The 25,875-nt window shown below is 41.9% G+C and overlaps 1 protein-coding gene across 1 annotated transcript in view; it reads left to right on the forward strand.

The window, feature by feature from the left end:
- The window catches only part of SERGEF (secretion regulating guanine nucleotide exchange factor), a 257,144-nt gene that overhangs the window by 147,847 nt on the left and 83,422 nt on the right, over positions 1 to 25,875 (forward strand). The window contains exon 10 of the mRNA XM_077818328.1: positions 12,051 to 12,087. Within this exon, the coding sequence (XP_077674454.1) occupies positions 12,051 to 12,087 (37 nt within the window). The remainder of the gene's footprint in view (positions 1 to 12,050; positions 12,088 to 25,875) is intronic.

The following is a 25,875-nucleotide window of genomic DNA, read 5'->3' on the forward strand; positions in this document are numbered from 1 at the left end:
TTTATTTTGACATATTTCGGGGGGGGGGGAAGTATAATGTGCTGCTGTTTTTTTGACTTACATATTAAAGTTGGTGCTAACATTTTTCCATTTATTTTTGTACGTGTACATTTGTAAGACTTGTGCTGACAACAGGGCACAGCATTTGTCTTCCTGAACAATTGAAGGTTATCTTACATAATTTTTCCCGAGGTACATTTCAAATTGGGGTAGGTGGCAGACGTGCTGTATTTCCAGTGTCCTTAACATTCGCTTCTCTAGTATGGTGGAGGTTTTTTCTTTTCTGCAGATACAATGTGCCCATATAAAGCCTGAGCCTGCAAACTCTTATTTATGCAACCAGCAAGCCACACTGAGCTTCAGTGGGACTACTAACAAAATTGAGGATGTGCAGTATTGGCCCCACTGTGTTTGAGTGACTTCCTTACTTGTCATTCTTCTCTGCAACATTCATTGGCCATGGTTTTCAGATAGGACTAGTGATTTTGGATGTCTCCTTTTTTGGATGCCTGATTTGAGACCCCTCAAAAGGACCTGATTTTCACAGGGTGAGTGCTTAGTGCTTTCTCTGGCAATTGGACCCCTTTAAAGTGAATCAAGTTGGACACCGGGAAAGTGAGGTATACCAAATCACTAGTCCCTTTTGAAAATCGTGACCTTTTGGTTTTGACCCTGGAGGAAGCTACAGACCCAATTTATGATGTTGGGTTTTTTTTAAGATAAGGAGTCAAGCCCCTTTAAGGTGTCTTACTTCAAAAATTACCGCTTGATAATGGTGCCTCGTAGTTTGGGTGCTGTTTTTTAATAAATGATGCACATACTTTGGGCTCCTCCAAACAAATAAAAAACATGCAAGAAAAAAGAGAGGCATACCAATGAATCAGTGATTTGAAATAAACTTTTAAAAATAACATCTTGTTCCTTTACCAGATTTGAGTGCTACAAAAGTCCAAGTAAGTCTATGGTGTTAAGTTTCCTTCCAGGTCCTGTGTGCCGAATTCTGCCCTTAGTTACATCCCTGTAAATCCAGAAAAACTCAAGTGAAGTCACTGACGTTAATTAAGGCTTACCCCAGTGTAGGTGAGAGCAGAATTTCCCCGAATGTGTGCACTGCATTCTAGCTGCTCTGTCATTTCTTCTAGGCTAACTAAAATATACCTAATCCATTATGAATTGACTATAATGGATTATATTGCAATAAGGAAAAAGATGTAAAACCCAGACTCTTACAGAAAGCCTAAAACTGTTCCCAAATGTTATGCATTTTTAAAAGAACCTTGCAAATAGGCTGCTATATAGAAGCTGATATTTTATAACCAAATATTACACTCACCTTTGTAACTTGTATTTTAGGCTTTTAAATATTGAATAATAGAGTGTGCTTTGACAGAATGTTTGCCTACAGTTATTGCCTAATGGAACCGTTAGCTTCATTAAAGTGGCAGTGATAGAAATTAGCACATTCGGATTGATAATGATGACTTTTATGCTAGTTCTCTAGTTCTATCTATATTTAATACCATAGAAGGAAGATGCTGGAACCCTGTCCTTTTGGCATTCTGCAGATAGAAGTCTTGAGCTGAAAACATCTGAATAATATGAAGGCAAAGATTTGCTTGCAGGTAGCATAGCAGAGTCAGTAGCTTGTCTAACAATTTTTGAAATATATAGGCTTTGTGTTCCATGTTTTCTTCCTCACATGTGGAAGAGAGAAAGTGTCTGATATGGGAACTTTTGATAACTCTTTGATGACCTTGCAGTAGTAACGCCTGTTCATGACAATGAGGCTTAATTATTCTAGCTTCCTCCTTAACACAGCTTCCATGTTGCTTTCAGCTTGTTTAGAATAGAGCAACTAGCTTTCCCTCTGCTTTGAATAACCATGCATCTATTACATGCACTCAGCTGTGTTCACACTCCTTGCCTAGAACCTGGCAGAGTGACTGTAAACTGACACTGCTGATTTGTAAAGATCTTTGAGGTATGCCTTGGCAGCATTTTGCCACTTCCCCTCACCCCCTTGACCCTAATTCTGAGGGGTATGTGTACTCTGATCTCAATAGACTCATTTGTATCTTTGAGTCTGCAGCTGCTCAGGCCTTTCTAGAGATGGGTACAGAACTTGCTTCCTCTTGACATTTCGGTTCATCTGTCCCCACTTCAAAACAGACACAACTCTTCTGTCCCCTCCAAGTTTTTTTTTTAGTCTGACCACTCTTCTCCCCACATTTTGATTCTAGAAATTCAGGGCAGGGACCGTGTCCTCATTTGTGATCATTTTTGCCTAGCACAATGGGATCGTGATCCTGACTGGGGACTGAGCACTGTATCAGTTACAGAACCTTTCATTCTTCCTCTCCATTTCAGTGTTTGTTCTCCTTGCTTAGAGTTTTAAGAGGTGCTTTATAAATCACTTCAAAAAATATTTTGTTGCTTTTGGATTAATGCTGTCTCCAACTCCCACAAACATTCAAGACCCAGATTGCACCCAGACTGTCACAGAGGGATAGCAGAAAGGGGAATTTTGCATCTCCTGCGCAAATTAGGCAATATTCTGCAGTGAATTTCTCTGTATGTCTGCAGTGAGGAGGTGGGCTTGGGACTGGTTGTGGGGATGGACACAGGCTGTGGCCAGCTGGTCTGTAAACTATGCTGATCTACTGATCAAACCCCGTTAGTGTTTGGGAGGTTTCCTGCTTCCAGGTTAGTTGAGAGGATAGGGCCAGGATTTAATCCCTTGCAGTACTCTCTACCCCAGCAAAGGCCCATGTGCTTGGGCTTTGTGTGATGGACCAGCATTTGGCCCATTGTCTGGGTAAGGAACGTTTTCTGCCAGGTTGAAATAACAAAGCCTCACTTTAAATTTTATTATGACTCCCCCTTTGTAACAAAGCTAGAAATTGTATTTCAATAAATGAACGATTAGATTGGCAGAAAATAGCAAACACAGAGAAAAGACTGTCAAATCTCATGATTATTTGGCCCTCACAATTTTCCACTGACATTCCCAGCAGCAGGGAATGGCATTAAACTGCTGCTCTGGGTGGGGTTATACCCTTGTGCGGCTAGCTTGTATTGCAATAAACTACATTTAGCCTGGGACTAACCAAGGAAAGTGACTAGGTTAGCAAGCTGCCTCTCCTTATCCATCAGGAGTCAAGTGATCTGGAAGAGGAACACAAAGTTCCTAGTGAAGGATCATTGGAAGTAAGACAGCTTCACTAATTATATTCAGTTCCTCCCCCTTTCCCCATATCAGTGGAATTCTGCATACAAAATGTGGTTAGTCAGTATGTGTCAAACAGTACAAATCAGTTACAATACATTAATCAAGGGCATGAAGGAACAGCATTAGGAAAGAATGATTATACCATATTATATAAACCTTGATCTTTAGTCATCTGCAATCTCTCTGTCAACTCTTATCATTCCCTTTTGGCTTCTAATCCCTGGAGGAATAAAGTCTTTCTTTGCTTCTGGCCTTGCTGGTTTCCTTAATGAGACAAGATCTGTCAAGGAGATCATGTCACTCTGTGGTCAAACATCTATATCAAATCTTAGATGAAAGAGTGCCTTTGTGCTCACCTTTTTGATCTTCTCTCCTCCCCTTTCTTCATGCCACAGGGTACTGTCTGTAGAATAACCATCCCTTAATGTACTAAAAATCAGAATGCAGTGACTGCCATCTAAATGAAAGTCCTTAAACTTCATGTCTTCATTCAGGTTTAGAAATCCTATAGTACAGTGGTTTTCAAACTTTTTAGGCCGTGTACCCCTTTCCAAATAATATAATCTTCTGGGCCCCCCATCTGAGATAGGGTCATAATATACTTATGAATAGATTGCCAAGTCTTACTGAATTAAATGTATTGTCCGTCATTACAGGATTTTACTGACGTACCCCCTAATGAGAGCTGGTGTACCCCTAGGGGTATGCGTACCTCAGTTTGAAAACCACTGCCATAGTATAGTATAATCTTTCCCCTGAAGGGAAGTGCTGGAGGCCCCCATATCCAAGGACTTTTAAAAGCTGATGTACTGAGGGAGCATTCCTGTATTGGCTGGGCCATGGGCTAGATGACTTAATAGTTCCTTTCCGCTTAGACATCTGTCATTTGAAAAATAATGTAGAGGCCTGCTAAAGGTATTTAGGGTTATTATCATGGAATGTTACACAGTTCTTTGAAGCTGAGTAGAGCATAGGTTCACAGCTACCTCTTGTCTGAATTGCCATGGTCAACGCTCAAAAGCTTTGGAGGCTCATTCTGGGTAAGTGCCAATATGTTCAGAAGCTTGTCCAGGCTGCTTGAGATCTTCTCTCTTTCACCACTCACATCACCATGTCCAGCTTTCTTTCTCTCTCCTCCTAACCCACCACACTGTCCCTTTTCCCTCTTTACAGCTCCAGTCTTTCCTCCTCAACAGGTCTCTGACTTGATGCCCTCTCACAGGGGAGAATTGAGAGAGAGAGAGAGAGGAAGGATGCTTTAGTAGTTAGGGCACTAAGGGCCTCTGAAGACCCCGAGTTCTATTCCTTCCTCTGTCACCTTGGAAAGTCACCTAGTCTTTCTGTGCCTCTGTTTCCCATCTGTAAAATGCATAGCTCTTCTCTACCTTACAGGGATGCTGGGAGGATAAATACAATAAAGATTGTGAGGCACTCAGATGCCATGGTGATGGAGGTAATATAAGTATCTAAAATAGATCCTTCCATCCAGGACCCAGGAAAGGAAAAACAGAGAACTCCCCTTAACTTTTTTTTTCTTCCTCACATTTTGCGTGATCCTCAAAAGCCTCTGATTTGTTTCCATCCCCCTCTCATACTATCTTATCAATTTAATAATTACATATTTTAAATTACTTATTTTTGGTATGTTTATGTTTCAGCTGTGCTACCTTGTGCCACCAGATCTCACCAACTAACTTGGGTTGCTCAGTAAATCAGAGCATAATGAGTAGGAACATCAAGGAACACAAAATGCTACAGGATGTGGTGGCGTTAGCTGGCTGTCTGGGTTAAGGAGTCACTGTGCTGCTGATTATCACATTGTCACACTTTGCTGCTGATTATCCAGCACATTATCAATGATCTACAACCTCTCCTGGAAAATGATCCCTCACTCTCCCAGACCTTGGGAGACAGGCGAGTCCTTGTTTACAGACAGCCCCCTAACCTGAAGCAAATACTCACCAGCAACTACACACCATACCACAGAAACACTAACCCAGGAACCAATCCCTGTAGCAAACCTCATTGCCTACTGTGTCCCCATATCTACTCTAGCGACACCATCAGAGGACCCAGCCACATCAGCCACACCATCAGAGGCTCATTCACCTGCACGTCTACTAATGTTATCTATGTCATCATGTGCCAGCAATGCCCCTCTGCCATGTACATTGGCCAAACCGGACAGTCCCTACGTAAAAGAATAAATGGACACAAATCGGACATCAGGAATGGTAACATACAAAAGCCAGTGGGAGAAGACTTCAATCTTCCTGGACATTCTATAACAGATTTGAAAGTAGCCATACTTGAACAAAAAAACTTCAGAAACAGACTTCAAAGAGAAACAGCAGAACTAAAATTCATTTGCAAATTTAACACCATTAATTTGGGCTTGAATAGGGACTGGGAGTGGCTGGCTCATTACAGAAGCAGCTTTGCCTCTCCTGGAATTGACACCTCCTCATCTGTTGTTGGGAGTGGACTACATCCACCCTAATCGAATTGGACTTGTGAATACTGGTTCTCCACTTGTGAGGTAACTCCCTTCTCTTCATGTGTCAGTATATTTATGTCTGCATCTGTAATTTTCACTCCATACATCTGAAGAAGTGGGGATTTTACCCACGAAAGCTTATGCTCAAATAAATCTGTTTGTCTTTAAGGTGCCACCGAACTCCTTGTTGTTTTTGTGGATACAGACTAACACGGCTGCCCCCTGATACTGTGCTGCTGATGTCTTTCAGATGTGATGTAGAGCAGGAGACCTGATTGTATGTGACCATTAAAGATCCCTGGGCTTGTTTAATAGGAGTTATTGGTGTTAACACTGAGGAGTCAGCTAAATTTCAGCATGAATAGTTAGGTTCCATCTGGTTGCTTCTGCAGTTTCAGTTGGAAATGCCTTTCCTTGTCTGAAAGGTGTGTTGTGAGCCTTGATTAGTTGTTTGTGTATTGCTTTGAAATCTTTCTGATATATAGAGATTAAAATACGTTTATATGCATGTGAACAACTACTAAAACACTCTCAGATAGTGTTTTGGGTTTTTTTGGTAGAGGAGAGATTTTAGTTTGAAGGGGGTTGTGTTGTCTAATATTCCAGAGGGCTTCAATAACTGCGAGAGATTGATTCTGACTCTCTGTTAAGAATTGTGACCTTTTTTTGTCTGTTTAAATATACAGCGTAACAGAATTGCCCAACTGGAAAACAATATTGTGTGCAGAAGCTCCATATCTTCTTGACTTCAACGTATTTATCTATCCTCCAGGAATATGCAGATGTGTGCTAGAGTTTCATTTCTTCTGCAACACAGAAAAAAGGCCAAGTAGCTGAAAAATGATGGCTGTTGCAGTACGTACCAGCATTGTGTTACAAAACTATAGTCATTGCTGAATTAGTTGCACCTAATATAAGTGTGTGTTATGTCTTTGGTGATCCCATTCTCCCTTGCTGGCATCTCACTTACCAACAAAACATAAATTCTGACTCCTACTAATAGTTTTTTTACGTTGGGTGATTATTGTCTAATTTGAGGTGGGAGGGTTATATTTTAAGAGGCTGACGTGCTGTCTGGGATGCTCACAAGACGACCCTGCACTTCAAGTTGAAGCAGACAGCAGCCTTGGTTCACCTCTGGGTTATGCTGTCTTCTGTTAGAATGAAGCAAGATGTCCAATCTAGCCGGGGTTCTGCAAGAGGCAGGCACAGCCTTCAGTGAGAGACAGGGATATGGCAGCAGTGCCTGAGGGATGCACTGATTCAGAGAATCCCTTAGGAAGATTTTCCCAGTGGGGCTCCTAGTGGAATCCAGGCTACATTTTAAAGTGATTGTGATGGGTTGGATCACAGAAACCCCCTTGGAGTTGCCAACTGATATGCCAAGACTACTTCTGCCCCTGCCTTCCCTGCCCTCCCAGCTTGGTACTTCAGTGCCCTGCCTGGTTTCTGCCAGACCCACTAGCCTGCTGCAAACCCAGACCCAGGTCTGAACCACGTCCCCTAACAGCTGTAGGCTTAAACTGAAAGCAGGTTAAGAAGCGTTCCTGTCTTTAACACTCAGATGCCCAACTCCCAATGGGGTCCAAAGCCCAAATAAATCCATTTTACCCTGTATAAAACTTATACAAGGTAAACTCATAAATTGTTCACCCTCTGTAACACTGATAGAGAGATATGCACAGCTGTTTCCCCCCCCCCCCACTATTAATACATACTCTGGGTTAATTAATAGGTAAAAAGTGATTTTATTAAATACAGAAAGTAGGATTTAAGTGGTTCCAAGTAGTAACAGACAGAACAAAGTGAATTACCAAGCAAAATAAAATAGAACACGTAAGTCTATGTCTAATACAGTAAGAACTCTGAAAACAGATAAAAACCTCACCCTTAGAGGAATTCCAGTAAGCTTCCTTTTACAGACCAGACTTCTTCTAGTCTGGGTCCAGCAATCACTCACACCCCCTGTAGTTACTGTCCTTAGTTCCAGTTTCTTTCAGGTATCCTTGGGGGTGGAGGGGCTATCTCTTTAGCCAGCTGAAGACAAAATGGAGGGGTCTCCCATGGGCTTAAATAGACTTTCTCTTGTGGGAGGAGACCCCCTCCTCTCTCCTATGCAAAGTCCAGCTCCAAGATGTATTTTTGGAGTCACCTGGGCAAGTCACATGTCCATGCATGACTTAGTTTTTACAGGTAGCAGCCATTGCCCACATGGTATCTTGAATGTCTCCAGGAAGACTTCTTATGTGGATTGGGGCCTTCCAACATCCATTGTTCGTTAAATGCTTCTTGATTGGGCATTTAACTTGCAATTTCCTTTCTAAAGAAGCTGACCAAATGCCTTAGTAAGGTTATTTAAAATCAAACAAGTATACAGCCAATATTCATAACTTCGAATACAACAATGACACATGCATACAAATAGGATGAATATATTCAGTAGATCATAACCTTTACAGAGATGGGTTACATGGCATATGTAGCATAAAACATATTCCAGTTATGTCATATATGTACATTCATAAGCATATTTTCATAAAGCCTTATGGGGTGAACTGTCACAGTGACGTCACCCTGGGCTAGGGCAGCAGTGCAAACATCCTGTGCTCTCCTGTTGGGTGAATTCCCCACTGGAGCACAGAGACTGCTGCTGCTACCAGGGTTGCCATGTCTCTGCCCTATGCTAGTGAGGGCAAATCAAGGTGACTGCCAATAGCCTAGTCTATGCATGGGACTTGCCTTGATAACAGTGATTGGTGGCACAGCGGCTGTTTCCACCAGTGCAGTTTTCCCCTGCTTGAAAAAGGTTGCACTGGTGTAAATTGTTGCTTATAGTGGGTTGTCTCATATGCATTAGGAGATGGCACTGGTGCAGCGACACAAGTGGTTAGTCACCAATGGCTATAAAGTGGGCAAATTATCAGGGTAGACAAGGCCTATAATGCAGTGAACTCTGTTTTTGCTGCTGCCTTCCACTGTGGCAGATTCCCATAAACCCTGGTAAACTAGGTAGTGGATGGCTGTGTAGTGTAGGCAGAGATTCTCAGAGTGCTGCTGTTGGTGGCAGTTGTATGAGTGGATTACAAAACAGTGAGTGATCACCAGCTTGCTTTATTTATCTGTCAGAGTTGCAGACTGGATAATTGTTGTTGTTAGGTATTGGAACAAAATGCCTCTTTCGCGGAGCTGTCACACATTCTAAACAGCGTGTTCTGTTTTGAACACATGGCATTTCCAGTGGGGCTATTAGTTCTAAATATACAAGACCTACAGAAGCAGGGTGAACAGCCTGTTTCATAGAACTATCTGAAACAGTGTTTGTGTTCAGTGTACTTTGTACAGAAATATGAGATTAGGTAGCTCATGCTTCACACTGATTTTATTAGCGGCAGCTTTAATATCCCATTTTTCATCATGCAGTGAAGACACAGAATTTGCTGTTTTGATTTTTTTCCCCATCGAGTCTTCACATGCATTTCCATGAGCAGATCTTGTTTCCATGGCATCAGCCTTTAAACCCCATCATTGGTGGGCTGCATTAGCCAATGAAAACACACAAAAAATCAATACTGCTATAATGTATGGCCCTGTTGCATGAAGAGTGCAATAATACAGCGATATATTATGCATTTTAGTATGCCAGTGCTTGAAGCTCTGAGTAGCTGTAACACTGCAAGATAGAAGTTTCACAGCTACTTTGCTAGTACCGTTCCAAGGCCATTGTTTTCTCTGAGTCCTTATATATTAATTGTTCCAGAAAATGAGATTCATCACAAAATGCATGATGGCTTTTAAAACAATTTGTTTTTCTTATTGCAGTTTTCCCAACCCAGACGCTTCCATTTCTTGGCTCAATACATTCAAACCAGAGGAGATTTGTTGAATCTCAGCTGTCAACTTTATTCGTACAGCATCTATGAAATAAGATTCCAGGATTGTCCGTCACTCTGTATGTCGCTCTGAAGCCTAGAATGTCTGAGTCAGTGTGAAGTAATGGAAACAGCTACAAGTATGGCTGAGAGTGCTTATTGTTCAGAGTATCATCAGGTTCAGTCATCACTGGGATTTGTGGTTTGTTACCATCCTATTTTTAAGTTCTCGGTCATGTTGACTTGATGAATTACACCCATGTGACAGTAAGGTAATAGCTATTGTGGTAAACTCAGGACAGATGGCTGCAAGGAGTGGGAGGGGGGATAGAAAATAGTCCCAGAAGGTTAAAAGGCCCTCCTCCCTATTAACTGAGGAGGGGTGACTACAGGTCAATCAGGTTCAGCTGAGAAGGGGTTACTAGAGATCAATTAGGATCAACTGAGAGGGAGTTGCCTGAGGTCAATTAGGATCAGCTGATTCCAACTAAGGGCCGCCTGAGACCTTTTTAAACCCTCCCCTGTTGGGAGAAGGGGAGGAAAGAGAGAGAGAAGGAGTCAAGCTACCAGTAGACAAGTAGCAGCAAGGGACAAGCCTCTCTAGGAGGGAAGGCTGCATTCCATCCCATAAGGGAGAAAAACAAACCCAAACCACTGGCTGAGAAAAGGACAGACTGCCCCTGTGCAGCCAAGAAGGACTGTTTACGCAAGCCCGTCTCACCAAAGCTAAAACAGTTGAGGCTGGTGAGACCGAGAAGGTGCCTTGCCACACTATGTAATGCCAAGAGTCTGAGACCAGTGTGATATCGGAGGTAATTCAACAAGACACCATTGTTACTCTACAGCTAATTTTCATGCAACGGTTTCATTGGTTGTATGAGGGAGACTGCACATATGGTGGTTTACTTGGTCCAACTGCCACAACATGGGCTTTCAGCTACTAGTTAGCTAATAATAAGGTGTTTTCATGTCACAGTTGTGCTGTTTTGCATATTCAGTACCCGTGATCATAGCGTTTACTTCTAACATAATGATTCAAGACTGGATGTCATAGACATATGCTAGCTCAACCCAAAATTGTGGGTTTCAAGCACTTGGAGAAATCTTATGACCTTTGCAATGCACAGGCTCAGAATACATGATCACAATGATCCCTTCTGGCCTTAAAAATCTATAAATCTAGTATCCTTATTTAAATATTATATAGAAGAGTAGAGTTTGATTGCAGTTTATTTTGGTTAGTTCAGTAACCTCAGAGATTAGCAGTGAATTTCCAGATTTATTATTAACTGGGTGTATGGGTTCCTTTCCTGGTGATTTACTTGGTCAAAAGGTTAAAACTAGAAGGAAGTAATTAAAAGAACCTTTTATCTAGTGAAGTCCACATGATGTCTGGTAGATGATTGCGGCCATCAGTCAATATTCCAGAAGAATGCAGAGGTAGCACTACGTGCCTGCAGTGGGTATGGTCCACTGAAGGAATGAGTATTAAATTATTAGGGATTAAATTAGGATATGGAACTTGGTCACTGAGATTCCCTGACATGTGTGACAGTAGCTCACGCATTTTCCATCTTCATAGCAGCAGCAAAAATTAAAAAAAGCTTTGTGGGTACATGTCACTGTTGACTTTAAAGTCCTGGGCAGAGAAAAAGAGAGAGAGAGAGAGAGGTGGAGGGGAACCTTTTAAAATATAGATCACACTTTCATCACAGATCATCAGGACAGAATTCATTTCAAATTGACATGGGGGAAAATTTCAGCCAAATTAGCTGCTTTCAGGTGAGTTTGTGGTGCTGCCTTTAACAAATAAGCTAAAAAAAGAACTGCATTGCTCTTTAAGCTATACAAATTACAAAAAAAATTCTGAGTTTAATGCTGGTGGAAGGAGCATTATGAAATCTGCATTATGAAATCCTTTGCAGTACATGTCCTCTCCTCCAGATGAGGATAGGGGGGATGGAATCACTGGAAGCTTCACCGCACAGCCCTGCCAATATGCCTCAGTGCTGTTCAGGAAATATCAATAGCTGTGAATGGGTGAGAAGGAAATTAGATCTTCATTGTCCATTTGATTCCTGATCTTTCTCCCTTTGACTCTGATCCCCAAAAGACTTGTGCTTGTGCTTAGTTTTTGTGCACAAATAGTCCTGTTGATACAAGTGCATAATGTTAAGGTCTTTGCAGATCTGTGGTCTACCTTATGAAAAAGGATAGAAGTACCAATTGTGATTTTGGTTGTCTTTTTTTAATGTAAACAGCTGTTCATTAACAAATGAAGTGAGACCACTAATGAAATTTTCTCCGAAATGTACAGTAGTATACTTCAAACTTAATTTTACATTGTACAAACCACAATTGTTTTTCAGCCTGTTGTGGTTGTCTTGGTCCAAGTACTGTATCTACTTAAACTTGTCTGCAGATTCTCTTTCATTCATTCACATTTCTTTTGCAGATTGCATGTGGCTCAGAGCATAATCTGGCAGTAGTTGGTAAGTAGCTTAATTTTATATCAAATGCTATGGTTGCTTTTTTTTTCTCATTTGTAAGTAGCACAAGATTAAAAGAAAATGTACCCAATGAATTATTGCAGAATGCTTGGTAGAGCGGAATACGGCAGCAGAAAGGAGGAAACAATCCATTTGTATTGGTGAGAAAAGAAATCTGAAATATAAAAAGCACTGGTAATCATGATAGCTGGATAGCACTTTTCAATGCTCTTGCTGACTAGCTACAGAGAAAGGGAGAGAGGGGAGTTAATGAGTGTAACAGCAAAATTAATTTAAGTAGTCCTCGGACATATTTTACAATCGAACCATTAAAGCATGAAGTCTCAAATTCAAAGGAGCAGCTAATCTTGGTTAAAAAGTGGTAAACATTTTAAGTGAAATATTTCATGGAAAAATTCTTGTAGTTTTTGTTGAAATTTTGAAAATGTTTAAAATGTCAGCCAGCTTTATTTAGCATATATAGTACCTCTCCACTTAAATGTGGCTCCTATAGTAATGGTGAAAGGTCCTAGGCCTAACACCAATGGAAAGATAATCCTGTCTTCCAGTACCAGAAATAATCAGATCCTGAATTTCTACTGACTTCACAGGATACCTGCTGATGTGCACTGGGACCGAAGCCCCATGATTATAATTATAGTAATTATTAATACCCAGTTCTTATATAGCACAATTTCCATCAGTAGATGTTGAAATGCTTTTACAAAGGAAGTCAGTATCATTAGCCTGATTTTTACAGATGGAGAAACTGAGGCCCAGAGAGGGGAGATGTGACTTACTCAAGATCGGCCAGTAGCAGAGCTGTAAATTAAACCCAGGGCACCTGAGTCCCAGTCCAGTGCCCTAGCCGCTAGGCCACACTCCTCTACTGGTTCAGGCTTTAAGGTGTTAAACAAGGAATTTGCCTAATTGTGACACTAAACGAGGAATCAGTGGGAGTCATGCCCTCCAGTATCCAAACATACATCCTTGTGTATCCTGTAAAATCAGAGCAAGTCTGGTAGTTACCCAGATAGACTATGAATACAATAGTTTTTATCAGAAAATATTTTGTGTGTGTTTTACAAAAATAGGGTCATGACTTATCCATTTTAGGTCCAAGCAGCCCATTTTATTTAGTACAGACTTTTTTTTTTTGGAAAAGAAAGATTCTTTGGATGAACGGGTTTTCTGAGTCGTATCTGTCCATCTGCCTGTGATGGGGTGGACTATGCCCAGAGGCCTCCTGCTGGAGGCCTCAGTGTCCAGCCATATCTATCCCAGGAAAGGAACAGTAGAGGAGTCCTCCAAACAGCCAATCAGGGCCCAGGAGGGCCATATAAAAGGAGCAGCAGACAGTCAGTTCCTTACTGGTGTTAGAGGGGTGGTACTCCTGGCTGGCCAAAGGGAACTGCAGCACCATGGATAGCTCAGTGCTGGCAGGGAACCGGACAGCGAGGAAGAGCTGTTGCCTGGCTGCTGGGCCTGAACTTAGGTGAGCCCTGAGGTAAGGTGAAGCTTGGGCGAAGGTTGGGGCTGTGGGAAAGTGGCCCAGGGAACTGAAAACACTGTAGTTAAAGGGACATGGCTGAGACCTGGAGTAGTTGGTGGGCCTGGGTCCCCCCAGAGGGTACTGGGGAACTGGCCTACAACCAGACAGCAAGAAATCCCAGAAGGAGAACTGTAGTGGCCCAGCTGGAGACTGGAGCTGGAGTACACCAAGAGGGCAAAACCATTGCTTCCATGGAGGAAGCCCTGGGGGCACGGCCAGATACCAGGGCCAGGACTATTTAAAGACTGCAGGCAGACCTGACGAGAAGGGGTGCTTGTGAGAGGTGGGTGCCATGTCCTTGCACTGCCCCTTTGCACCTAATGAATGGAATGTCTGTAATAGCTCCCTTGAGCTCCCGCTCACCTCCACAGGAATCATTACTGCATATCTTTGAAAATTGTTATTTGATACGTGATGCACATTCATGTACTGTTTTCAAGGAGGTATTTATTTCATGTTGGGGTCTTGATTCTAGATTCATAAACCATCTACAGAGCACATTTTGGACGCAGCATATAATTGATTATCCTTGTATGATAAATCTTATTATGAACTATTCAATCTGATTAATTCTACTGACTATGGGAAGGTATCTCCCCCTGCCCCCCCCAACCAGTTGTTCATTGTCACATGCCCTTGCTGATTAGGGACTCGGGTGCTGTTGAAAGCCAACTAGCAATCTGAAAACTCACATTGGGCTTCTCACTGAATTTATGGACTGAAAATTTAGCTAGTAGCAGATTTCTCCAGTGCAAGTGAAAGCAAAGTATTGGGTTTAACCCTTATCTCCCTGTCCCTCCCAAAGTCCTCTTAGTAAATAATCTTCTGCCACATAGAGAAAATCTCAAAAATAAATATGCAGGCAAAAGAAATACCTTTGAAACAACTAGCAGGAAATTTAATGTCAATTGTGTAAAGATTTTACATACCTAATTTCATGCCCTGAGAGTACACTCACAGACTTCTGTAGGAATGTTCTCAGAGCATAAAATTAAGGATATTTTTATTGTGACATCACAACAGAAATATTTTGTTGCTGTTTTTTTTTAAACTTAAAGCATTATGGTAAGACCTACTTGTGCGGTGAATTTTTAAAAAATACTTTTAAAAAAGTTGAATTTTGTGGAAAGGATTATTTTTTCCAACCTTTCATAACTTGTTGCTAGTTCAAAATGGCCAATCTTTTCACTAGTTAAATACATCTCGCAATCTATAATAAATATGTATGTTTGATTGTACAGTTTTTCAATAGCATTTATAATAGAGACTTTAATGAGCACTGATAAATAATCTATGCTTTATTAGTAGATTTCCGAACACTTACCCTGCATGGATTTCAAATAAAAAAAACATAAACTTTCTGTAGTAAAAGAAATATATAAATTAAAAACAGCCCCAAACCCTAGAATATTAAAGCAATTTCAATTCTGAAAGCATGCATACACGCACTTTATAGGCAAACACATATGGTGTGTGTTTTTGTTTGTATCTTCCTTTTAAGTCAAAACGTTTCCTTTGAGACCCAGAAAATACATTTTACATTAATTTCTTAAACTTAGTGAAGAAATTGTTCCTCCTAGTCTTGTTGATAGTGCAAATTGTCTTGAATAGGTCTATTTGGCAGCTAATTTTCCTTCCATGTTACTATGGACAGTCTATCGTCATGTGTGATTTTGTGCCTCTTCATAGGTAGCTTATTTGATGTATTACTTCCCTGTTTTTCCTCCATTAAAGTTTTTTTCCCTCCTCTCCTCTATAGGGTTGTTAATAAGCCCCAGTCTTATAAAGAGATTTACGCAGGTGGACTGTTTGCTCTTAGTGGATCTTTTGTAGAATTGAGGCCATAGACCCTTCTATTAAAGTGAATGGGAGTTTAGCTATTGACTTCAAGGACCCAATCTCACACTGCTGTTGTTGGGTAAATGGGGAGACCTTCTGTTCTAATCTGGTCATTAGGTGACCGTTAACGTTATAGAAATGTGAGAGACTGTGATTTGCCATATCATGTACTAATTTGAATCTTGGGAGTTTGAAATACTAGCTAGGATGTGGAAAATTGTGATTTTTTTCATGCTAACTTTTTAATGGAAGTGTTCACATTTTTGTTTTCAGTGATGTTTTTCGTGTGTGGGGGCGAGGAGTCTCATGACATGGAGTTTTGTCATTAAAATCATGCAGCTGTGAATTTTTGCATGTTCATGTGACCCTTTGCTTGAACAAGGATTCACATTTTCACATGGATCCAAAAATAATATTTGTAAATATTGGGCAACTTTCTGTCTTGTATTTCCAAAATGCTCTCAGTGCTCACATTTTCAGTTTTGTTAGGAAGTTTTCACAGAAAGTTGTCAATGAAGTTCACAATGAAAGATGACATTTTAACCTTGTATGAGAAGGTGTTAAACTTATGATACTGAGGAAGATATGATCAATAACATCTAAGGTCATGATGGATCATGCCATGATCTTTGCATGATACAACCATGTTCACAGTAGTGATGCTCAGCATGGGCTTAAAATTTGCAGGATTGGGGGACTAAAACCTTCAAACCCCTGAAAAAATTATATAATGAGACTTCTTCTGTACATGGAAGCATGGAAGTTGTGTGTTTGTGAGGATGAGCTATATTACAGATTTTTCTCTCTGTGGGGCTATGTTCTAAACATATGTTTTCTAAGAGAATAATTATCCTGAAATAGAACACTTGACATACTACATGTGGGATGTAGAATAATCAAGCAATATAAGTTTGTAAATGTGAAGTTGTTGTGAACATATGCATGTCTTTACTGCATTGTGAAGTACAAGTTTGAAGGTGGAGTGCCTCCAGCATCAAAGAAGTGTAGACGTCTTATTAAATTAACAGGTCCTGACATGTTTACTGCTTTTGTTAAATAGTTGTACAATTTTCCTAATGTAAGCATAAACATAATGTGTTTTCACTCCAATTTTCCTTCCTCTCCTCTATAATTTTACTCTATCCTCCTTGTGTAGTGAGTTATAAACAGGTCAATCCATTAAAAGATCACAGTATTTTTGGCTTCCAGAATCCATTAAAAGATAGTATAATTTGTTTTGGCTTCTTCTTGGAGAAATCAGCTGTCCTCATTTGTATAATTTTAATAAAAGATATAACTTTTAGAAAGAAGGGAAGTAAGACAACAAGACTTTAGGATGCAGAAGGGAAAATATTTATTTTTAAAAAGCAGATTTAAAAGCATACTGCTAACTCCCAGGTTGAAGGAGCTCCTTAAATCTAGGCACTAAGACTTGATAGTGAAGTATATAAAATATGAAGTTTATTGATCATGTCTGTACAGGATGAATAGTCAAATAGCACTCACTAAACTTCCAGGTCAAATCCTCAGCTGTTGAATTGCAAAGGAAATCACTGGAGCTACAGAAATTGATGCCAGCTGGTTCTGGTCCCCAAAGTCCTGTCCCAGCATGACTTGGACTTCTACAAACTGGGGTAGACCATCTAGGGTGGGCCATTCTTTAATAGTTCCAGAGTTCTGGATAGGAAGACATCACAAACCATCAGAATAGTATTTATGATCCTTTTATTACATGCTACAGGTTGAAACTGAATTCGTCTCCCTTGAACTGTTTTTTCTCTTGCAAATGTTCACTGGTTATCTGTTGTTGTAGGGTTATTCACAGTGGTTGAACTACTGACATTGAGTATGGTGACATTGAGTGTCACACGTACTGGACTGCTGCAAAACTAAACTAGTTGCCGCACAATTAAAACAAGACTGTGTCTGTGGAACACATTTTCTCCCTGGTCCTCTTTCTGATGACAAGTAAAATACTGTAGCCCCTGCTACAGTAAATTGAAGTTACGTTTCCAGTAGAAAACCAGACTTGAAAGGTTTAAGTATAGCTGAAATGGTGCTCTGGAAATGTTAAGATCAATAAAACTAACTAGAGCTGGATGTGGTGGAGGAAGGCACAATACAGCTTTCCCACTAAGTTCTACCAGTGTAAAAAAGATCTATGGCACAATAACGTTCCCAGTCCTTCAGTCTGTCTCAAGCAAAGACTGACGGTCTCATTGAGTTCTGCAGTGGGTTTTGTGATTGTCCACTAGGGATTAAGTCCTTGTCTACAATAAACATTTCCCCGCTAAATTTTTCCTCCAGTGCTGCTCCACCAGTGGTAGTAGAAGTGGGAGGTTTAATGTAGACAAGATGCCAGTGACCACTGGCATTTTAACCACCATGTCAGCTAGACCCCCTTTGAGCTAGTTCAGATGCCACAGGTATAAAAAGAACCCAGCAGCTTCTCTGCTACAGCTTCTGTTGTTGCTGGTGGCTGTTGAGGTGCCCAGGTGGAAAATTCTGTGGAGAAGAGGGCAGTGGAGATATTTTGTAACATGCAATCTCCAAACCTTCTTTCATCTCTGTGAAAAGTAAGATTTGATTCCATGTCTTCTGAAAGATAGCTACGTTTTAATCAGGCAAAATGTTCAGTGATATTGGAGGGCCTGATTTTCACAGTTGGTCACATCTAATTGCGCACCTAATTTTTGCATCCATGGCTGCATACACAATTGGCCATTTGCAAACCCAAACAGATGCCTGACCAGTCATTTTCAGTAGATTAACTGTGCACATACAACTGTGATAGCTGCACAAAATGCAAATTTTTAAAACCTGTGTCTAACTTTCCAGAGTACAGTGGTATCTTACAGAAAAAGGATCAGATTTATCTCTACTGCCAGAGTGAGGCATTTTATTTTCCTGTCCATGTTCACTGGATGCGGGATAAGTGTACAATTTGTGTCAAGGTTGTATGGTTATCTGCAAATTTAATTCAAACAATCCCATAAATGTCAAGACACGGGCTTTCTGGTCCCACTGAGACTGAAAATCATCCAGTTGCATGGGAAAAAAATATTGTACATATCTTCTTGAATTGAATGAGAGAATCTTCTTTGTCAAGCAAATGAAGGAAAACATCTTTCTGTCAAAATTATTGGTGGCTCCTTTAATTTACTGAACTGAAAACTGCACAATAACTTCAGAAGTATAGTACAAAATCTACTGGGAAAGGTCTGTCTGCTATCTTGTGAAAAGCCTGGGTTTTGGCTTCTGGAAGAAAATGGGACAGGATGAAAGCAATGGATTCTGAAATCTCCACCCAGTTCACTTCCCTTTTGGGATGATCCCTCTCTCTCTCTCTCTCTCTGAGCTCGCTGCCCCTTTTGGCTGGACCCAGTTCCTGCCACTGAGCAGGTGAACTGGTGATAAAGAAACCAAACAAGCCCATGAGGCAAGGGCCCTCAGCTGTTGTGCTGGGCTCAGTCCCATGTGCTGCAGTGCTGGGAGCTGGGGCACAAGATGGCTCTGGAGCAAGTCCCTTGGCGGCCTGGTGGGGAGGGAGCACCAGGAGGAAAGGACCTGCCAACTGGGCCTGGGGTTGGATTTGGCCCAGCCTTTCCCTGGGGTGTCCTGGGGAAGCCTGAATTCCCTAGTGCCCGTCCCCACCTTCACCCTTAGTGACAAGGGGCACACTCTCTGGAAAGGGCAGACCTGTGGGAGCTGTATCCTACAGGGTGCCGGGATCCTGCCTGAGCTCTCTGCCTTGTTAGGGCCCTGTTGGCCCTCTCCCAAGCACTCCATCCAGCCCCTCCTTGGGGCAGGCCTGGGCTTCTAGCCCTATGCGCCTGCCCAAGAGTTGGGCCAGGACTGGCCAGGGTCATACAGGAATACTGCAACAGCAGCCTCAGCCAGTCTGCCACTCCTTTCCCCTAAGTCCTGCAGGCTGGAGGGGAGTGGAGACAGAGACCCCATCTGTCTCTTGAAGCCCCTCCAAGTTACCTAGACTCTAGGAAGCTATCTAAGCGAGGCAGGTGCACTGGTGCTGGCAGACCCAGCAGGGCAAGACCCCCTCTCCAGCACACTCACCTGGGTCAATGCGGAGAATGGGGGCAGCCCCATACCCCAGGGCACCAGATCCTCCTGGCTCCAGATGGAGTGGGGGTTTGACATGGGGAGGGAATGCACACTTGGCTCAGTGTCTTGGGGGGGGGGCCTGGTCCTCTCCTCCCATGGGGCTCTGGCTGCCAAGGGGACATGGGCAGGGGATGCCCACAAGAGGGAGGCAGGCAGCAGTGGCACCTGTCCCAAGGGGCTGGGCCTGACCAGTTCCCCACTCCGGCCAATTGGCTTTTGTGGGAGCCTGCCACAGCATCCCATAACGTGTGCACCCGCAATGCCCTGCCCCCTCCTGGCCCTGGTACACCAAGCTAAGGGGCTGTGCCTGGGGGACTGAACCCACTCTAGCCCTAGCCACTCACTGCCGATGAGTGTCAGGGATAAGTGAGAGAAAAATACGAATCCAAATCCAGACATAGTCTCTGAAATTGTAGCATTGACAACTGGCACCCACAGCATTGCAGTCTTCATCTTTATGATAAAGAAGGTGAAGGGTTTTCACACTGAAATCTTTTGCCTTTTAATCCAGAAGGTCAATTTCTTTTAGATAAGCTCCATGATTCCAGCTAAATTATTGTAAAGAGCTTTAGACCAGGAGTTGTTATAACAGATTATGAAAGACATATTTCTATGGCAGAGTGAGCACCAATAGAGAAGGGAGGCTGGGGCAGCCTGGCAGACAGATCTCTATGTTATGCTGAGAGTGTTATTTAGATGTTCACGGCAGCATTACAAAGTGGCAGATGTAGTCGTGTGTCTGACATTCAGTCCCTGGGGACTCAGCAGGCAGTCACAAGGAGAAAATCATAAATTCTCTGTGTTTCTTTTTATCCTACCATAATACTTGGAGGAATCTTTAACATACACAGTGCAAGGCATTGGTGTTCAGCAAGGAGCTCAGCCTGCTATTCTATTACTTTATTTATTATACATGAAAAATCCCACTGAGTCTAGGGTCTCTATTGTAAGGGTGTCCTGGCAGACCAACATGGAGTCATGTGACAGCCTGCTGTCTCTTCTCATTGCTATACTAATCAAATTCACTGATTATTAAAGGGCACCTGGCAGGGCTTCTAGTAACCATCGTTGTTGTCATTTTTAAGGGGTTTATATGTTGGCCATCAAAATTTGCTCTCTGGCTGAGCTACTTATATATCATTTAGCTGTCTATGGGGCTTTAAAGAAGTCTTTACAATGTAAATGGCTGAAAAGCAGCTCCTGCACATGTTGAAGATATACCATGGTGACCAGTTGCTTTATAAGTGCCTAGATATTTAGCCTTAGAATCACAGAATATCAGGGTTGGAAGGGACCTCAGGAGGTCATCTAGTCCAACCCCCTGCTCAAAGCAGGACCAATCCCCAATTTTTGCTCCAAATCCCTAAATGGCCCCTCAAGGATTGAACTCATAACCCTGGGTTTGGCAGGCCAATGCTCAAACCACTGAGCTATCGCTCCCCCCTTGCCATACAACACAGAGATTCAAATGCCCACTGATGTTGGTGGGATTTGGGTTACTATTCCATAGAGTATTTTCAATGCTCCAGGCACATTAATCGCTGCTCTTTTGGGATAGAAAATCAGAATGAAATTGAAACGTATGTGGTGTGTGTGTGCATGTTTTGCAGGTTACACTCACAAACACTAACGATCCGACCTCTTTGGGACTTTGTCAAAGGGATACTGAGAGACAAGCTGCCAGTCTATTTTACTGAGTTAATATTGTAGCTGGTCAGATCAGATATAAAAATGTTGACTTCTGCATTTGAAAAGGGAATTCCCTGATAGCATCAGAGGAATTCTTGTCTCAACCAGTTGTCTAGTATCAGAGTGTATAGGAAGAGAAGATGCTACAGAATGAGAGGTCATCTGGATGCTTAATATAAAAAGGGCACAATACTGAGCAGCATGGTCTAGGAGATAAGGTACTGGACAAGCACTCAGGAGACATGGGGTGAAATCCTGGCCCCACTGAAGTCAATGGCAAAACTCCCGTTGACTGGAATGGAATCAGGAGTTCACCTTTGGGTTCTAGTCCAGGCTCTGCCATTGACTTGCTGTGTGATCTTGGCAAGTCAGCTCTCCTTTCTGTGTTTCACTTTTGTCCCTTGTGTGACTTATCAATTTAGATTGAGACATTTGGATCAGGGACTGACTCTTATGTGTTTTTACCGTGCATAGCACAACACTGTAATACAAATAGTAAAATCCTCCTACTCCCTGCCAGATAGATCATCTTTAAAAATTAACTGGTTCTTAATGTATGTCTTTTTAAAAATGTAGATTATTTAGCTTATTAACAGGCACTGATTTTGTTGCTTAGCGGATTGCTTAAGTAAGCTCTTTTGGATCTTCATGTAGTTAGCAGGTGTAGGTGTACTTGGACTCTGAAAATCTTGTTCTGCCAGATTCTAAAGGATTTGTCTTTATTGGGTTTGTCTTTAGAGGAAAGTTCACAATAGTTGTCAACAATGTTTTATTGACCTTTATGTGTCATCACAATATCAGCTTCTTAGTGTGTCCGGTATTGTGTTTTTATTGTGCGTAAACCTAGATTATGAAGCTTTTGGGGCAAGGTATCATGTCAATGGGTAGTGAGAATCCTGCTGCATCTAGAATTCTGCAAAAGCTTGGTGGAGAGGCAAGTGCAGATTATAAACCTCTGGTAATAGTTGAAACCCTCAAGTTGGAACTAGGAATTGAAATTAGTTAGATAAGGTAACTATCATGGGAGAGCTGGAAAACTGGCAAACAGGCACATGCTGAAAATGCTGTAAGGCAAAAGCTTCATTGAAATAGATTGAGGACAGAGTTCTTTCTCACACTAAGTACCACCAAGAATAGAGAAGTAGTTCACCAGGCTATTGCTGGTTCTGAGAAAATTATGGGCGATTTGGAGGCTCATGACCATTTGAAAACAGCAGTTATTATATGGTTATATAGGATCCTTTGATTATTAAACAACTGCACCCAGTGAAAAAAATTGTTGTGTTTTAGGAAAGTAAGTTCTATTATTTCTCTTTTAGTTCCAGTAGAGGGATTAAGTGGAACTACTTTATTTAAAGGCAATTGGAAATAAATTCAGGGTGGGTTCACTTGGCACACCTAGCATATTTACCTTAGTTTTCAAGAAAGTAAGTAAGGGGGAGCAACAGTCATCCTGGCTTCTCAGGGAGAGAGAGATTAAAAGTGTGTTAGCAGAGAAGAAAAGTCTTTTTTATAAAAAATTGAATAGCAGGAAGAAGGAATAAGGGAAGTCTGGGTTCAGTGAGCAAATCCACACAGACACACCCCTAGAATCGTGACCAGGGGTATTCTATTTGCTACCCAAGATCCATAAAGGTGGAAATCCTGGACGCCCCATCATCTCAGGCATTGGCACCATTACAGCAGGATTGTTTGGCTATGTGGACTCTCTCCTCAGGCCCTACGCTACCAGCACTCCCAGCTGTCTTCAAGACACCACTGACTTCCTGAGGAAATTACAGTCCATTGGTGATATTCCAGAAAACACCATCCTCGCCACTATGGATGTAGAAGCCCTCTACACCAACATTCTACACAAAGATGGACTACAAGCTGTCAGGAACAGTATCCCCGATAATGTCACGGCAAACCTGGTGGCTGAACTTTGTGACTTTGTCCTCACCGACAACTATTTCACATTTGGGGACAATATATACCTTCAAGTCAGTGCCACTGCTATGGGTACCCGCATGGCCCCACAGTATGCTAACATTCTTATGGCTGACTTAGAACAACGCCTCCTTAGCTCTCATCCCCTAACACCCCTACTCTACTTGCGCTACATTGATGACATCTTCATCATCTGGACCCATGGAAAAGAAGCCCTTGAGGAATTCCACCATGATTTCAACAATTTCCATCCCACCATCAACCTCAGCCTAGACCAATCCACACACTGGACACCACTGTGCTAATAAGCGATGGTCACATAAACACCACCCTATATTGGAAACCTACTGACCGTTAGACTTACCTACATGCCTCCAGCTTCCATCCAGGACACACCACACGATCCATTGTCTACAGCCAGCTCTAAGATACAACCGCATTTGCTCCAATCCCTCAGACAGAGACAATCACCTACAAGATCTCTATCAAGCATTCTTAAAACTACAGTACCCACCTGCTGAAGTGAAAAAACAGATTAACAGAGCCAGAAGAGTACCCAGAAGTCACCTACTACAGGACAGGCCCAACAAAGAAAATAACAGAACGCCACTAGCCGTCACCTTCAGCCCCCAACTAAAACCTCTCCAGCGCATCATCAAAGATTTATAACCAATCCTGAAAAATGATCCCTCACTCTCACAGATCTTGGGAGACAGACCAGTCCTCACTTACAGACAGCCCCCGAACCTGAAGCAAATACTCTCCAGCAACCACACACCACACAACAAAAACACTACCCCAGGAACCTATCCTTACAACAAAGTCCGATGCTAACTCTGTCCACATATTTATTCAAGTGACACCATCATAGGACCTGATCACATTAGCCATGCCATCAGGGGCTCCTTCACCTGCACATCTACCAATGTGATATATGCCATCATGTGCCAGCAATGCCCCTCTGCCATGTACATTGGCCAAACTGGACAGTCTCTACGCAAAAGAATAAATGGACACAAATCTGACATCAGGAATCATAACATTCAAAAACGGATAGGAGATCACTTCAGCCTCTCTGGCCACTCAGTAAAAGATTTAAGGGTGGCAATTTTGCAACAGAAAAGCTTCAAAAACAGACTCCAACGAGAAACTGCTGAGCTTGAATTAATATGCAAACTAGATACCATTAACTTGGGTTTGAATAGAGACTGAGAGTGGCTGGGTCATTACACATATTGAATCTATTTCCCTAAGTTAAGTATCCTCACACCTTCTTGTCAGCTGTCTAAATAAGCCATCTTGATTATCACTACAAATGTGTTTTTTCTCCTGCTGATAATAGCTCATCTTAACTAATCAGCCTCTTACAGTTTATATGGCAACTTCCACCTTCTCTGTATGTGTATGTGTGTGTATGTATGTATGTGTGTGTGTATGTGTGTATATATATATACTTACTACATGTTCCATCCTATTTGATGGATGAAGCATTTGATGAAGTGGGCTGTAGCCCATGAAAACTTATGCTCTAATAAATTTGTTAGTCTCTAAGGTGCCACAAGTACTCCTGTTCTTTTTTTGGGGGTTCAGTGAGTTACCTAGAGCATGCAAGAGAAATAATCCCCAAACCAAAAATGCAAGGACAACAGAGTGGCTGAACGCACTAAGAAGTACAACAAATTAGGGTTTTAATATTATAATGCTGAGCAACAAATAATCAGAAAACTCAATCAGCAGCAATGCAAAACCTAATTTTTTGCACCCTTGCTAAAGGCTTTTGGTTCTGTGTATATAGTAACCACCAGAGACCTAAACTTGTTAATGTATCACGGAGAAGAAATATCATACCTGAAGGGGGTGGGTGGAGAGAAGACACTGTACACATATTTAGAAAATAGGCCAAGGATGGTCTGTGAAGACCTCTCAGGGGTCATATTATGGCTCTGTTTTCATGGTTGCACAGGACAGTAAGGGGAAATAAGATCTCCTGCTATGCCCCTGTGCCACCTCCATGGATCTCGGGTCAAGATACATGGGGATAAGGAGGCACTGTGTACCTGCTGCTCCCCTCCTGAGCAGGAGGGATGGGAAGTGGGCTATTCATGATGTATTGATTCTTTCTTAAATGATGCTGTATGTGTTTCAATGGTGATCTGTAAATGAAATGTTTTCTGAGAAGGCCTTAATGTAATAGTCAAAGTCAGGAATCCCTATTAGAGCTATAACTCATCACCTCGGTCTGCCCAAAATTTAATATTTCACTCTACATCCCTGCCCTTCTCTGTAACTAAGTGTTAGGTTATTATAAAGTGAGCATGATGGAAGACACTAGCTAAAGGCAGTGTGCTGGAGAGATGAAACTGCTGAATCAAGTAAGAAAGATGACATAAAATGCAACGTAAAGTTTTGCTTGTTGTAGATGGGTAGCACAGCTTGCTGTTCAGTTTGTATTCTCTCACTGTGCCTCAAATGTGATATTGAATCTAGGGTGCCTCAGAGCTGTGTTCAGTGGAGCATCTCGGGCAAGATCGTCATCTGGTGTAAATTAACACAGCTCCACCACGGAGCTTCATCCGTTTATACCAACTGAGGAAGTGGTCCCTCAGGTTCTTCACAGCCTCTAATGGGACCTATTGTACCACTGGGAACAAAGCATAACA

The sequence above is a fragment of the Eretmochelys imbricata genome, chromosome 6 (genome assembly GCF_965152235.1).
Source record: "Eretmochelys imbricata isolate rEreImb1 chromosome 6, rEreImb1.hap1, whole genome shotgun sequence".
Taxonomy (NCBI): domain Eukaryota; kingdom Metazoa; phylum Chordata; order Testudines; family Cheloniidae; genus Eretmochelys; species Eretmochelys imbricata.